General features: G+C 29.5%; 2 protein-coding genes across 5 annotated transcripts in view; both read right to left on the reverse strand.

Annotated features, from left to right (window-relative positions):
- The window catches only part of LOC140669207 (gustatory receptor for sugar taste 64f), a 46455-nt gene that overhangs the window by 7580 nt on the left and 20876 nt on the right, over positions 1 to 17999 (reverse strand). For 2 of the 4 annotated variants that reach the window (XM_072898828.1, XM_072898823.1), the window contains exon 1: positions 109 to 4533. The exons of 1 other annotated variant lie outside the window; for it this stretch is intronic. The gene's annotated coding sequence lies outside the window, so the exon portion shown is untranslated. Of the gene's footprint in view, positions 1 to 108; positions 4534 to 17565; positions 17787 to 17999 lie in introns of those variants that run through there. One more of the 4 variants, XM_072898824.1, reaches the window with a different exon arrangement.
- On the reverse strand, positions 4669 to 17997 carry LOC140669208 (uncharacterized). The gene is made up of 4 exons (XM_072898829.1): positions 17793 to 17997; positions 10626 to 10764; positions 6225 to 6488; positions 4669 to 5841 (listed from the first exon to the last, which is right to left on the reverse strand). Exons 1-4 carry the CDS (start codon positions 17793 to 17795, stop codon positions 5783 to 5785), a joined length of 465 nt encoding a protein of 154 aa, XP_072754930.1. The 5' UTR covers positions 17796 to 17997; the 3' UTR covers positions 4669 to 5782.

Here is a 17999-nt window from a genome sequence, read left to right on the forward strand (position 1 = left end):
TATTTTTGCGAAAGATGAGTAAATTGGAAAAATTGGCAGAAAGTCGTTTTGCGAATTCAAAAATGCCTAATTTTTAAGTTAAAAATTAAATAGTTTTTTTAAACCAACCTTCACATATTTCGCCGATTTCAACTTAAAGACATGTAAAAACTAAAAAAAAAACTATATGCCAATTTTTAAAGATTAATTATAAACTTTATCTTTTTTTATTTCATAAGAATTAGAGCTGTATATCGTTTTTTTTTTTTTTGCAAATGTCCTAAATTTTGCCATTTAAAATTTATTGATCACTTAAGTCACGTGTCTTTTGTAGGGTGTAACGTAATACATAACCAGAGAGTACTTTAGTATGCGGAAGATAGAACAATGAAACGCGCGTATGTCGCAAAACAATGTCATCTGTCGCAGTACGCGTTTGGATGTGTACTGACAGTCGTGAAGGAAACCGCTATAACTTATGTGCTTATTGTTTCTATCCCGCGTCTAATCTTTGCTTGCATTGGCTGGAGAAATAACAGTTTCTCATGTGCGGTTATAATGACTCGCACCTGTGTGCGGCGATTTGACACACTTGACACGAACCACATTCATTGTCACTCGTAATAAAGAGGTACTCAACTCGTGTGCTTGCGCCATTTGCGATTTACATATCTGTATCTTCTGTCTAAAATTTAAACAGACATAATACGTATTCGTTTCATACTTGATTGTTATTAATATACCTAAAATATATTGCCTAAAATGTTTGTAAATAAAATGTGATAATACAAATTGATTTACAAATTGTGATAATAAAAAATAGCAAATATAAGAAACTTTACAAATAGAATTTTTTATATTATTATTTCACCTAATTTATAAAATAAAAAAATTATAAGATTAAGATACAAGATTAATTTTCTGAATACGAAATTTATAATTTTATGAGACAAAGAAAGTTTAGTATCAAGTAATTTTATTTAATACTAATTATGTACGTATTGAGAACATGAGATTTTAGATAAAAATTATTTATCATCGGCGATGATAACCGCTTCAAATATACGGAAGACATCACCTGCCAAGTCTCAGAATTAAACGCATATGAAATACGCGTTTTTATACTGTTTATTCAATGAGCCTAACGAGCTATTATATATACATATACATATACATATATATGTATATCAAATAAAAGTATACACATACATCCATCATTCCTTTCATTCTGATCTATCAAAAATGTACGAGCTCGCGGAACTGAAATAAAAACTCGATGTCGATGCAAATGTCGACCACAATTCTGATATACGAAATCTCTAAACACTGATGCATTCAGCAAATCTTGGCTACAGATGAAAATATTACGATTCGTAATAAATCAAATATTAATACTTGCAAGTTCTATTTATAACATTCAGAAATATATAATCTGAAAAAGTGAATTTTATTAATTAATTATTAAGTTCGGTGAAGGATAACTAAACATAATTGTTTAATTAATAAATAAAAAGATTTTAAAAAACATTAAGAAATTTGCCGATTTGTGCAAACGTTAAAAAATCAAGTTTATTATTAATAAAATTTAATATAGGATTTCTTTTTATACATATAATATAATCTATATTTAATGATATAGATTCAGTCTTTATAAATGTTTAAAAGATACTTATGCGATAATTAACTACGAAAGCAACAACCGCGTATTATTTAATAATAGTTTTCCGTCTCACTTTTTGTGAGAAAGAACTCGTATTATTAAAATGAGTCATTCTCTGTGTTTTTTTGTGTATATATGTGATAGAGCCTCCCATTTTATCTTTATTTCAGTCTCTCACGGGCATTTTCCGGGACGATGCACGTGTGGACAGTCTTGTCTCTTCCTGACAAGCTGTGCAAACGGAATTTTTCCAATGTCACACACGTACATATACATATCTGCCGTTGTTTCTGATACGTACTTTTCGCAAGTATACACTGCGACTTGTCTCGCACAGATCGGTGACCTACTTTGATATCCTCCCTTTATATTATGCACGCGTATTAAAGACATCGGATTAAAAACAGAATAAACCTATTTAATTTCTATTATATAATCTATTTAAACTTTCTTAAAATTTTTGTTTTCCTTCACTCAAATATTGGTTATAGAAATTTTGTCCTTTATATTATTATATATTAATAATTTCGGTAAAAAAATTATATAGATGTTTGCCATCTCTGCAATCTAATGGAAATTTTCCGCTTTCTATTTTATGTATATCATTTTCATAGAAAATAAACATTTTTTATACAAGAATAAATAAATAAGAATATAAATGCAGCATAATAAAACAATAAACTAAATAAATGTCACTAAATTGAATAGAGATTTTATCTGAATAAACAACAAATTGAGAGTTTTGCAGTCAAATTTTAGATTGTGATCAAAAGATTCTTTTAATTTTGATTTCACTGTGAAACTGCAAGTTTTAAACAAATGAAATATTTTGAGTGTACAATTTTGAGACATTAATACTTCCCGTCTTACAGGAACAGGGATATTACGATGATCGGGTTATGATGTAAGGAATTTACACGTACGAATCAAAATTGTATTGTGTTCCCACAGGTAGAAGTAATGTACACATTGTTTTACAATCGTGTCAATCTTCTCCACGCGCGCACAAGAAACACTAGACCATTCACGCACAAAGGCCATGAGAATACGCAACTCAACCGTATTCTGGTGTCGCTCGCTAATCGATCTCTATTATTTTTGTAGCGATAATCGCAGCAGTATCATAGACCGTTTTATCAGTGCATGTATCTGCAATCGCGGGGGCGTGATCTCGCATTATGGTGTCAGATCGTTGGTATACTTTGAATCATTTACGTCAAAAAACCACTAATCACTATCGTTCGGATAAATCAAGTCCATTAAAGGTTGCGTTTATATCTACAAATCCACAGTAATGATCATTATCTTGAAAGCGTAATTATACCGTTATTGACTATGAAAAACAGGTACGTGTGAAAAAAAAAAATAGTATATCATTGATGCTCAAATCCCTGTTTGTAAAAACACGAGACAGAAAAATAACGCGCACTTAGCGACTTTTAAATTAAAGCGTCGTACAATAAAATAGCGCGATATGAATTTCTTCCATTAGAGAGATCATTATCAATATCGTCGCCTATCACACGTGTCTCCACTATTCCTAGCGTACTTATCCGATAATATGGCCGAAATACAAAAAAGCGTTAAAGCCGCGTCACGTATAAGCTCTCGGATTGACCTTATCGAGAAAAAGAATTACAGGTAAATGTCAATTATTTAGTTGTATCAGTAGTTCCTATAAAAAAAAAGCGTCATAAAAAATAAAGTTATACGATTATTTTCTCGCTTGTTTTTTTTTCCAATAATTTCGTTGGATACTTCGACCTTTTCAAAGATATATCCAAGTCTAAAATTATTTGATTTTACTTCAAGAAATTTTAACTCTCCAACATAAAAGATGTGTTCACATACAAATGCGAGATGAGAATCAAACAGCCATATTTAGTGTAAAATGTACCTTGAGAACAAGAACTAATTACACGGACGATTACACGTTACAACGCGATACGTGCCTATGTACAGACAGACTTAATTGTATGCTAAAAACATATCTTATTTATTGACTTAATTAACTAGTCATGCTCATGTTTGTAAAAATCCAGGACAACGTCAAAACGATACTAAAACTCTGAGAGATGAAGTATATCACTCTCAAATATCTATACGTATGTATGTACACATGTCCACTATATCATGCACAATTACATGCTTAATTCCATCTGTACAAATATCTAATCATGTGTTTCAGCCGCTAGAAACATCTCGGGGTTCGTATATCGCTTCTATAGTTGTACAACGTTAATGAGAACGGACACTCGTTAGATAACGAGTACTCAAGTTAAGCGTTAATGAAATTACGCGACAATATTGTATTTCATAATTAAATATTACAAGCCCTTTCGTAACAGTTTTCGCAATAAATGTATAAGAAAAGTTATCACCGTGACTCTTCTCAGAATTAATTTTACTAATATCATACGTGAAAATATATTTTATATACTTCCAAAACTGTGTAAAAAAAGAACAGTTATCAAATCTCGAATATTTTGTCATTTTCTAAAAGTCTGCGATAAAATTTGTTAAAGGAAAGATGAATATTTTTCGCAACGTATAGAAATTCCGATTGCGCATTAAACTTTCTCTTTGACATTTTGTTAATGAAGGTTTGACATTTTTCGTTGACGGAATGAGGTCATCGCTTGTTAAAATTTAAATCTTCAATTTAAATTAATTAATAAATCTTGAGATTTAATGCGATACAATATTGCATATTGCAACGATGTCATACGTAAGATGAGTATGTTAGTTTTAGGAAAGATGTATTTTTCGTACTGATTTATAATTAATACTCGTATTATCACGAATATTATATTAATAATACCAATATCGATGCCGTTCCCAATTATTCAAAATGTAATTCTCTCGCTATATTATATAGGGCGGAACTTGTAAAATTTAATAATAGCACAAAGTTTAAACTGGTTCAATGAGACCTTTTTGATGGCACATATTTTTCATTGGCTCTTTTCTCGCGATATCCATTAATCAATAATCGCATATAAAATAAAAAAGCTTTAAAAAGTAGAAACTTGTTAAAATTACACTATATATTTTTTATACATATATTACAATATTACTGTATTTTTTTAACGGTATCATTGTTAATAAGCCAAAATCGACTTGAGCGCTACGCATTTAGCGAATTTAACTGCCTTAATATTTTGTTTCATCAATTTTAATACACAATGTACGATCCAACTAGAAATACATAATAAACATTTTCAAATACTAAATAGAGAAAATACTCAATAAATGTATTTCAAATTCATTACTCGAATCTAATTTAGTAATTTCTGTATTTCAAAAAGAGAGAAAGAAAAAAAATAAATCTTCGGTGTCCTCTACTAAAATCATTTACTAAGTCGAGTCACAGAAATATATAATAAAAATGTTATGTTCAATTATTTAACATGAGAAATGCTCAATATGTAATATACATTGTTCATACTTAATAATTTTTATATTTCAAAAAGAAAAAAAAAAAGAAAAATTATATCTTTCGTATCATTTACTGAATCGTTATTATATTGTATTTTTCACTTTTTATTATCTGAGATCCACAATATTCTAATATTTCACACAAATTATTAGGATTCTTTTATGTAGCAAGACTAATCTTCTTGTCCATGTCTTTTTTTATTCAAAAATTGTGAGTCAATTACCTTAATAGCGAAAATTATTGGTTTTCTTCTAAAGAAGTGTTTGGAAAAATTCAATGCAAAAATTAAGTAACATTCACTTATAAGATAGTTTACATAAAAAAGTAATAAAAATTTATAATATTTAAGATGAATTTTAGACTTTAGAGTTTACAATCTTTCTCGTAGTTAGAAGTGAATGTTACAATTTAGACTTTTACATTTTTGCATTAAACTCTTCAACTTTAATCTCCTGTCTTGCGGTTTCCTTTGAATCAAAATTCTATTTTCATCCAACGACAACGAAATGTTATGTCATATGTAAATATGTCATATTCGATTTGTCATAAGACACGTCGATACATTCTATCAATACAATATGAGTCAAGAAGCATAGATGAGAACTTTTCAACGTTTTCATCGTGTTCTCGTTATCGTCATCGGTGATGCTCGGAAAGGCTCAATGTTATCACAGCGAAATTCGCTACGAAGCCTTATGAGCATGTCAGCCATGCTGTTTCGAGGTACCCGGTATGCTTGGATCTTGTCCACTGTTAGAATGATCTGTAACATACAGGGGGGATATTCAAGTTTTCTTGGAACACATGTTCCGGACAACATAGATGCCTAAAAAATATGCAGCCATCTAAAAACTATAACATTGTTTTGCGATAAAATTATTATATCACAAAAATTGCGATAACGAAGCATGTTACATATTTTAAATCATCAAAACATAAAATTGCAATAAGCGAAGCATGTTATAATATTTTTGTAAATCATTAAAGCGTACTACATAACAGAGAATTGAAATCCAAAAGAAAACAAAGTCACTAATATTTTATATTTTTCTTAATCATTATTTCTTGTTTACAACTATATTTAACTATTCTTTACAACTATATTTTAATCGAGATCGTAAACGATCAAGAAATATGAATTGACACCTGTGTCCGTGGACATCTCCCTAAACTGATTTGACAAATCAGAGAGGCCGGTCTCCGCGTGTCGACCCATGATATTTGGTAACGCGTTTCTTCTGCCAGTCCTCCCCGTCGACAGAAACTCCTTAGAGTTATCGCCGTGCTCGTAGGAGCCGCCTGGAGTAACCGAACCGCTCGTCGCGTTGCTCGCACTTTTATCGTCGGGACTGTTTCCAATCTCCTCGGGGCCCACTGGCTCCGCTCGTCTTGGTGTCAGCATCCTTAGTACTGAAAATAGACGGCAATCTTTTTTTCATGCTTCGCAACTGCTGTCTCGCAAGTTCATTCAAGTGATCCTTCAGCGGATATATGTATGTATATAATACTCTATTATTGTTCAAAGTCTTCAGTATGTAAAACATTATCTGACTTTTTTTATTAGATAACCGTTAAGGATAGCTCTCTTATAAATAATAATATTACGAACATTAATTGCTGTAGAAAACAAGGACGAATAACAAATTAAAAAGCAGTAAATTAATATTAAACTAAAATATAATTCCACATATAAATAAATTAGTACAGTAAAATGTATAAAATTAAAAGTACTGTCAAAATTCTTCAAGATAGTCAGTATATATATATTAGTTTAATATTAATTTACTGCTTTTTAATTTGTTATTCGTCCTTGCTCTCTACAGCAATTAATGTTCGTAATATTACTTTTTTATTAGACTTCTTTAACAATTTATTATTTCTTTTAGTACCACTATTGTGTGTTTTAATATTTTAAGGGTACATATATAAATAAAATATATAAGTGTGTATATAGGTGCGTATATATAAATAAAAATATTATTCTCATATATTATTCGCATTCAATGTTATTATCTTTTATAGCATATATATATTAATCGTTATTATATAGTATATATATATATATATTATGTATAAAATATACAGAAATATTAAATTAATATTAAAATTAATAAAATATAAAAATTAAAACAATAAAATATACGCTGGCTGCAATAATAAAATAATCATAATATTATATCAATCAAGCGACATTATCATATCATATCAATCAAGCGACTAAATAAATCAACACTCAACAACAAAATTAAAAGAAAGGAATAGAAAAAAGACAGAGTAAGCTTATAGAGACAAACAAGTTAAAGATAATAATAATGTTGTTAATTATAGATTTCAATATTACTCAATAATGTTAATTAAGTTTCACAGGAATATAGCAATCTATCGGTCAACATCGAAAGGTTTCAGATATGATGTAATAGAATTAATTGAGATTTGTAGCGCTAGTTATATATAGACATAGAAAATTTTAGTGCATTCAATACATGTGTATTGTAAAAATATATACTAAATACATACTAAATCCATTAAAATTTCCTGTGTCTACATATTTATTACAGAGTTTTAATTAATTAATATTATATATGTATTTCAGGATATATTATATATTATGTGTGTTGAAATATACATGTACACAATTAAATTAAAATTCTTTAATAATTCTGTTTCCAAAGCTTAACTATTTCTCACATATAAATCGTTGTATTGAGTAAATTATATAAAATAGAGTAATTATAAATTATATGGTGACATAAATCTTTTTTTACGCGACACATTTACTTTTAATTAATTTACCATTATGTAAATTATAATTTCGAAAAACAGACTATTCTTATGATGAATGTACATTGGAATATGTCACAATTATTTTAATTCCGGATCTTGTGTATTTTTTTATACTTCTCTCTTACATCATAACATGGTTGTTTAACTCGTTTACATTTTCAATTACATCGAGGCATTTTAATTACGTTTCGTGCTTTACGGCACAAATACACGCGAAATTGATCATGAGAAAACACAGCATTAGAGCGATTAGAGTGGAATCTTCAATATCTTTGTTATAGTTACTGTATATTGAATGATTTGTGATTAAAGAGAAAAACATTATCTCTATGATTTTTAATTCAGTATTAAAAGGATGTTAAGATCTAAGTTTGTCGAAAACTGTGATATTAAAATTATTAATTTATATTTTTTTCATGCTTCGAAAAAGGAGATTCTTAATTTTCATAAATTATTTTTTGTAATAAATTCCTTCTTCCTATATAAATATAGAAAAAAATTAATTTTGGAATATCTTAATCTTTATGTTAAAAAAAATCTATCGTTGTTTAAAATTGTTGAACAAGACAAAACATCAATCTCATGCATGAGATTGTGCGTTCCTATTTTAAGTTGTAAATGTGTTGTGTTAATTCTTTTCATGAGCACTCACCCGTGTCTAAACTTTTCGTCGATCTGAAAAGTTTTGCCAAAAGTCGGCGCGAGTTTAAGTGTGGACACGATGGCCACCAACTAATCTAAAACGTTACCTTCTTCATGAAATGACAGATATCCGTCGTCGAGAACTTTATCAGCCTCCTCACGAGGCTTACGTATCGGAACGTAACCCATATCTATGAGATTTTAGAGTCGCGATAAGCCGATTATGCTACGGCAATGATGATCGCAAGGTTCACCGCACGAGACTACTTTGAAAAAAAAGATCGACGCAAGAAAAACTCAAAATGCTGACGTTTAATCGCTAATGACGTCAGTATGTACACAGCTGACGATGTGGATATACACAGGGTGTACCGAAACTATCTTACCTGCAGATACGTTGATTAATTTGGAGTTGATTTAACGAAAATTTGGTTGACACAACATGATTTTCTATCTTACATAATTTTTACATTTCATATTTATACTTAATAAATATTTTGATAACTATAAGGATTTTTTATTGAAATCTTTATTTGCAATTAACTGAAAAAAAATATCATTGTTTATTAACAGTTTGAGAACTTCTAATATTTAACTTTTAGATTTTTATAGATTCATAACTCTCTAATTAAATTCTATTTTTAAATTTATGATTATTAACATGGAAAATTTGCATTGGAGTACAAAAATTTTTTTATATTTCTTTTTTTTTAATTTGCGACGTATTTTATCGATACTTTCTTCAATTGTAATTATTTGTATACGTGTACATACGTAATACGAGATCTGTTCTATATTCCATGAGAATAAAACTAGAATGACGTTTCGAAGAATTGTAGCGCAGTCTTGATTGCAGTCTGTAATTATTAATATATCGAAAGATCATTTTGTGGACTGAAAAAGCAATAATTCTGGAATGTGTGTTATATATAAAAATACACACTGATGCATTTATTTTTATATTTGTTAAAAAAAATCGAGATAATAGTGCATACAAAATCATCAAAGTTATATTTGTTTCCCTGTTATTTTATTACGTGTGCAATTTTGCATCTAAAGCATATTATTTTATTAGTACACAAATATCTCGTATTACGCATATGTATACAAATAATTATAAGAAAATATCGATAAAATACGTCGCAAATTAAAAAAAAAAAGAAATAAAAAAAATTAATATTTAATTTTTGTACTCCAATGCGTGCAAATTTTCCATTTGTTAATAATCATAAATTTTAACATACAATTTAATTAGCACTTATTTATATGTGCTATGTTTAAAAAAAGCATAACAATAAATGTTTAAAAAAATTAATAAAAAAAATATTATGTGCCGTTAATGCACTGTTAGTCACTTTTTCAAACTGTAACACGCACTTGAAATTATTTCAATCGTCATATGAAGTTAAGTAAAACTGTAGATATGATGTGTTATGTCGCAATAGCAAAATAAATTATTTCGTAAAATAACATATATTTTACTCAAAAGTAAGGCTATTTAATCTAATGACTCCGAAAAATACGTTAAGTAGATATAGTTGCTGCAATTAGAGTAATACATACACTCGGCTTGAAAATACGCATGACATAACAGAAATTTAATGGATTTAATGTAGATAGAGCAGCAAATGCAGATAGAGCATGAAAATCGATAAACCATCGTCGCAGACTCTCGTTTTATCATGAAATTTGCCTTATCTCGTTTCACCTATTTTAATAAAAATTACACTGCGAGAACATTAGACATATCATGTAACGTATTTTTACATAAAATATACTGCATATATCACATATTGTGCACAGAATATTTACTTATAAATTACCATCCACTAATAATTAAACCGAACATTTATTAAATTAAAATTAGTAATTTATTAGCGGCGTATTATATCGCCTATAATGTTTTTATATACGTCACTTTTTTAAAGGTACGCTATTAATTCAATTAGACTCAAATTATAAGATGTATTATCGATTCTGCTGCTGGAATTATTTTCAGGTTTATACAGAGGATTCTTTTGCAGAACGATTCACAAAAGGAAAAATTAGTCGAAATGTTAGTGTGCGAGACGCCGAGAGTTTAGTTAGTTACAATAAGAGCACGATAGGAGCAAACGATACCTTGTACACGTGTAAGATGTTTTCTCCGATATCCTTTGCGCGACGTATAGCCGGAAATGGCAAGGCAATCTCCGGCCACATTGAAGAATCGCCGCCGCGAAGAACCACTGCCATCATCAGGCACTTTGCGCAGCTTCACCTAATCGGACGTTTTTATCGTATTACACACACAAACTACTCCTATTTCAGCATCGAAGATGAATTAAATCTGAGCGATTTAACGTTTCGTCGCGCGCGTGCCAAGATTTATCGAGTCTGCAGAAAAATATTCTTATTCTGCATAAAAGTAAACCGCCTTCCGGAAGTTCCAATAGATTCCAATGACTCATTTCCTTTGTTCCTTTTATATGTTTTGAAAAATAAAGATCTTTTATGTTTAAAAGTACTCTTGTTTAAAAATTTAAACTTAAATTAAAAATATTTTAAAATATAAATATATAGTGGCAGAATGTTATATATAATGCACGAATTTAAAAGAAGAACAATCTAGAAATATGTATAAAATAATTTTAGGAAACCTAAATGTTTGAGAAAGATTATTCGTATAAAAGATACCTATTCAACTAATCGTCTCGCATAATTTAATTATTGTTTATCGAATTTTTGTATAGTTTTTTCTTGCTGATAACAATAGATTTGCAAAATAATTACAACTAATTGCAATTAATGTAAATCTTCATGTAAAATGAATAAAATTAAGTGTTTATATAGAACAAAAAAATTTCTATAGACTTTAATATAGCGTCGTTGAATATCTTATCCTAGATATGCGATTTGTGTGATTAGTTCCTTGATCTATCTTTAAAAAATTTAACATACTTTTTTTTTAATCATAAATTTATATGCGCCCACATAAACGCAAGATACATTTCCATAAACCATCATACCGTTGTGCACATCCAACCTTGAAAGATAATACTAGTCGTAGCAATACACACGTGCCGGCGAATGCGAGTGAAGTACATAGACAATCGCATTGGTGCTTTATACTCATTCATGATTCATGGCACCCACACGAAGCGTTCAATATACATGATAAAACTGTTTACATTGTCAAAGCTCAGAATACTGGCGGACCAACGAGAGAGAGAGAGAGAGAGAGAGAGAGAGAGAAAAGAACGGAGAGAGTTGAATAACACAAATGAGAGAGCTAAATACATTGTCACCTGTATCAAGATAATAACGTAATTACAAAAGGCAACGAACGAGAAGTTTGACACTTTCATAATAATTTCACGTTAAATTCTTGAAAGAGAGAATTTTCGTAATTATCTAAGATTGATTTTTTAGAGATATCTTCGTAAATCATAAAATTCCTTCTCGCAAGAAACAAGAAATCATCTTATTGTTAGTTATGTAAAAGGCAATTACGTCGAGAACTTTGATATACAGAATACTCAATTAAAAAAGTTCAGATACTCTGGAAAAGTATTTTTACAAATTTATTATCAACATTTCTTTGACGAATTATAACTTCAATTTTCGAGTTTTAAGTTTTAACTTTCTTCTAATTTTTTCTTATATTTGTCAAAGAATAGACTCTAATAAATTAATATTTATTATAAAAAATATATATCTTTTTTGTATAATAAATATATAAATTTTTTAAATATTGAGAAGGAAATCATATAAAATTAAATAATAGTTTTGTGATAAAAATTTCTTGCACAAAAAATTTTTATATACAATGTTCATAAAGCAAATACTTACGGGTTAAGAGGCACAATTTGAAACTATTATATATATATATTAAGAGTTATTTTGTATATATGAATATATGTTCTATATTCAACTAATATTAAATGTACACCATATCCTAAGGAAGAAGCCTAATTCCAAGAAGAATATGCCTAGTCTTAAAAAAGAAAGAAGACGATGCATCACGAGGAAAAACCGTTGACGCAAATCAATCTTCCACTTCCAATTCATAGCATGCGCTTGCTTACATAAGCAAACAGTGATACTTCCGGTATTTAAACTTATTGCAACGAAATTATAAAAATATATATTAAAGATATGTATGCAAAAAATCACGTTTTCACATCCTAATACATTTCATACAATCACGCAGATTTTTAATTATTTATTATTAGAATAATATATTTAACATTATTGAAAAATTTAAATCTTAAAAAGAAAATAAAATATCTCTGCTCAAAAAATTACTCAAAAATATAATTTCTCAAATGTATGTAAAAAAGAAAAAAAAAAGATAAATATATTTTAAATATATTTATATTAATAGCGCAAATAGTAATAAAACATTATATTAACAAAAATATTATTTCTTATATTTCTATTGGTAAAATATAAAAATAAAGACACAAGTATTTTTCTATTTTACAGAAAATATTATTTAAAACAATTCATACATATTTTTAAAATTAGTTTACGATATTATTAGGGAGATTAAATGCAAATCTTAAATTTTAATTTGTTTTGGTTTCTATATAAATTTGCTACCTCTAACGACATCTCTCGCAAAACTCGAAGTTGAAATAAGAAGTATATAAGATGTATATATGTATATGTGTGTGTGTGTGTGTGTGTGTGTGTGTGTGTGTGTGTGTGTGTGTGCGTGTGCGTGTGCGTGTGCGTGTGCGTGCGCGTGCGCGTGCGCGTGCGCGTGTGCGTGTGTGCGTGTGTGCGTGTGTGCGTGTGTGCGTGTGTGCGTGCGTGCGTGCGTGCGTGCGTGTGTGTGTGTGTGTGTGTGTGTGTGTGTGTGTGTGTGTGTGTGTGTGTGTGTGTGTGTGTGTGTGTGTGTGTGTGTGTGTGTGTGTGTGTGTGTGTGTGTGTGTGTGTGTGTGTGTGTGTGTGTGCAGTGAAAACTTATCCCAATAAAATAACCTGCTAGAGTAAAGAACTGCACATCACACCACATACATCAACATTATTAATATTGCATGTCTTATTTATTATCGATACGAAAACCCAAATTAAAATCTATTCATTACAATAAAATTATTAGATGACGTCAAAAGCGACGATTAAACATTAATTTTTTCTCACAATATATTATTCGTCCGAAATCACCACGTTTTTCTTCGAACCCCACATACATAGCGTTTTATTTAAGAGCTAAAAATAAATGATTGATATTTATCAGTTTCAATTTTTTTTTTATCGGAACTGATTCATCTATTCTTTAAGATATGTACACTATAAAAAATTACAATTATTTTCAGCTTTAATATCATAATTGAATATAATTTTATGAACAAATTGACACTTTAAAGTTTCAATAATAATAAAAAATGCAAAGGCTTATTTTATAAATTAATTTTATTTAATACAATACCTTTACCATCGTTTTCCACCAGGCACAAAAGCTCTTTCGATGTTCGATTTTCTTCAATTATTTATTTATATTTTCGAAACAAGGTCTGTCATTCAAACAAATGAAGGCGCAAGTACATCGGCTATTTTTAGCGGGTCAGGTGGGTGCTTCGCGTGATATACCTATTTCCTTCGCAACGGGGGAGCAGAAAGCAAGCATAAAGTGCCGCCACTCGAAAGAAAGCCGTTGTATAGATAATTAGCGAATCGATTCCTTTGTTTACGTATCGTATGAATCGTATATATAAAGTCACGTAACTGAGGAAAGTCCTTTTGTACTAATTGAAATCTTAATGCCTAAGTGAAAAGTCATTTATAATCGTTAATACTATACAACAGTAATCAATACAAATAATATATAGTGACTCAATTTTTATACGTTTTGTATAAAATTAATTTAATTTGCAGATTTTTGATATGCGTTAATAAAAATTTCTTATAATTCTATTTAAATTTAAATTGTACTATATACATACTATAATTATAGAGATAAAAAACAAATGAATTATTCTAATGAAGTTCGATTTAGGCTTCTATGTACATTTTTTTGTAGACTTTACTATTTTTATCTTGCACATTTTTCTCTTAATAAAGCTTTTTAACTGTACTTAATTCATCGTGATGTTAAATTAGCTCTAATATATATTCCACAAAATAACACATGAGTCATGAGTAATATTCTACATATATATATATATATATGTGTGTGTGTGTGTGTGTGTGTGTGTGTGTGTGTGTGTGTGTGTGTGTGTGTGTAATAATATACGTGGAATTCGATCGAGTATAATAATAATGTTTATTGAATCAATATTATGTTGTCATATGATGAAGAAGCTAGTTTGTCATCCATTTAGCAAAAAAAAAAAAGAAAATATATATTATATATAAATTCAAAATATCAAAATACTTCACGACATACATAAACGAATTTTCTGTGTTATAATAATATCAATTTTAATATCGTGCTATTTTTTGCAAAGTAAATTTTACTTATTCACGATTACTTATATTATCTACGAGAGATCGAGCCAAAGAAAAGAGCTTCAATTTTGACTACTAATGATAGCAATTGACAAGGGATAATTGCAATCTATGTCATCGGAATAATTAATTCCTTCCTCTTTGACTTCTCGGAATCTTCGTTATTATCGGTATAACATGTATTCTCGTTCTCAGTTGCCGATCGATACTATGACAAAACGAGAGATAAAACGAGAAAACTTACTTCAGATAATAAGATCTAATCTCGGGAAAATGAAGTATTTAGGAACAGTATATCGATTATGTCGTGCACGAATATTTTTGAACGCCCCTCATTTTTGACATTTTGATCGACGTTTTAGCTACCACTCTGTCGTCTATTTATTCAAACTATTAAAAGTTTTGCAAAATGAGATGAAAACTTTTTAATTGCACAACTCGCATAAGAATGAACGAAAATACACTAATAAACAACGTTCTGTATATATCATGCAATTTCCATGGAAATTTAAGTATTATTTTAATATTATTAAGCAATATACTTTATAATATTTAATTATTATATTATTAAATAATATATACATAGGTACATTATAAAATCATAAAGTGGAAAAAGTTGCAAAATGTAACAATCGAGAAATTAAAAAATCCTAATTTATCCTAAATTATTTTACAAGCCAATTTATATATGTTAAAATAAAAACATTCGATAAATATATAAATTTCAATCACATGTCGGAATTCATCGATATTTTATCTAATAGTCGTTCGACCTCGACATATGTACGTTCACATAATTTAACCTGAAAAAAATAATCAAACAATCACGCCTACAACATAGCTTTGATTGATATTTTAAAATAGATAGGGAAAGGTTTCCCTTTTGATTTCTTAATCGTGTGTGTACACTCGTTTCCCTCTTAACATATCTCGGCAATTATGGTGTTCGTTTGTCATACTTGCACTTTGACATGTCCACAAAGAAAGAAATAAGCAATTATTTCAGTATCATATAGCATAATATTATATACATATATATATATATAAGATAACCCCTCTCCCTCCAAAACTTTATCATATCATTTTTCTCAAAAATGTTTTAATTTAATTTCGAGCCATTCTTTTCCAGAACAAGAAAGGATGTCAAGCAATTGTCTTCTAATCATAAAAGCAAAAAATAAAGATTTTTTTATAAATTAAATTTTAAAAATGTAAACAAATAAAATTTATTTAATTCCAAATAAATTTTACTCTTAATTTTGTAGCTTAGTAACAAAGATATTCGTGTAACGTAATAATAGAAAATTGATTTGCGATGAATTCTTTCGATTTAAAAAAAAAACCGACCATGAAAAAAAAATTACAGATAAAAAACAATTTGCTAAGTCTTACTAGAGGCACCCTGTATAATATTAAATTAAATTTCTGATTTTTCTGTAATATATACATTAGTTTATCATAATGTGTTTTCACAACTTATTAAAAAATACATACAGTTTTCGATTTGAAATTCAAACAAGACTTATGCAATGATAAAAATTTATTTATTAATTTAACACGTTCTACATCATCAAAGGAAGCATATCGTCATGATTAACAGTAAATCACTGCTTTAGAGATTGCAAGTCGCATTAATTCCTAGTATTGAATCGCAAGCAAGATGGCGAGATATAGAAACTACGCCAGAAGTCTTAGAATTTCAATCGATTACTAACTCCAATTCGAGCAAGAATGAGACTCAGATATCTAGAGATATTTGGGAAACAAAATGTGATATAAGGATATAATTTTCGATTCCAAAATTAACATATTTTACATCCATACATCAATATTCTAACAAAATAAAAAGGCAATATAAATGAATTCAGCATAAACGATTTGGACAAAACCCCCTATAATCAAATTTAAAACTTATATTTAAAACAATAATAATTACCTTTAAAACATAATAAAGAAAATAAATGAAACAGATAAATACGAAAAAATTGTAATAAACTATAAAATACTCTGTGTATTTAGAAAGACTGTATAGCTATATCACAAAAGAAGAATGTATTAAATATTGATTATATATATATAATCTATCTTGTGTCATAATAGTGATATTGTTCTATAACTATAATTATAGACGCAATATGTGATAATGTTGCATATAATTACATAATATAAGATGTATCATTAAGTTTAATATTTGCGTTTTATATTTTAATGGATATTTATTCATCCATCTGAAATTTAACAAAATTGACATTAACATATATCATAATAAATCATTGACAAATTATCGGATAACTTTAATTTCTAACTTTGCTTTCGGCAAAATTTGATCTCGGATCAGAGTTCAATTTTATTGGAAAACAATAAATCGTGACCGCCGCGAGGAATATATCTCTCGTTAGGAAAGATTTGGTGGGAGAATGAAGCCATACCTCGTATTGCGCATTTTATATTTATGTCACGAGTCTCGTCTTCCGTTTCGTGCTCGCGCTCTCCCACACGACAGCGAACGGGCAGAAAATAGAAATGAAAATAAAAAAAAAAATTCTCGAGAAGTCTCAAATGACAGATAAAAAGAAAAATAAATAAAAGAAAAAACGAAACTCCCGACAAATGATAAAATTACCTGGCAAACTCCAAATCCGAGAAAATAAGAACGGGCGGTGCGACCTTCTTTCCTTCCTACCTTTCTTCCCGATAGTTTATATCAAGCGAATTCGTCATCACTCAGGCTTAGTAAGCCATAAATGAAGGCACGCGAGGGAGAGAGCGAACGAGCGAGCGAACAAACGAGTCAGTCGCGTGTACTCGCCGTGACGCGCGCGTGACGTAGATGCCGATTCACAGACTCACCATCGAGATGTGACGTCGTTACGGCGTGTGTGCGTCTCTTCCGTGTGCGTTATCGCTGCGACCACACCGAGACGTGCGTCAACACTCAGCTGTAGACGAGTAGCAGGCCGCCACCGCCGTCGCCGCCTCCTCGCCAGTGATCGCGGTGCGATGCCGCCGGCTGGCGGCGAGGAATACGTATGTTTACGCGTCGGCGAGGCGTCCGGC

This window comes from Anoplolepis gracilipes, chromosome 9 (genome assembly GCF_047496725.1).
Source record: "Anoplolepis gracilipes chromosome 9, ASM4749672v1, whole genome shotgun sequence".
In the NCBI taxonomy this organism is placed as follows: Eukaryota; Metazoa; Arthropoda; class Insecta; order Hymenoptera; family Formicidae; genus Anoplolepis; species Anoplolepis gracilipes.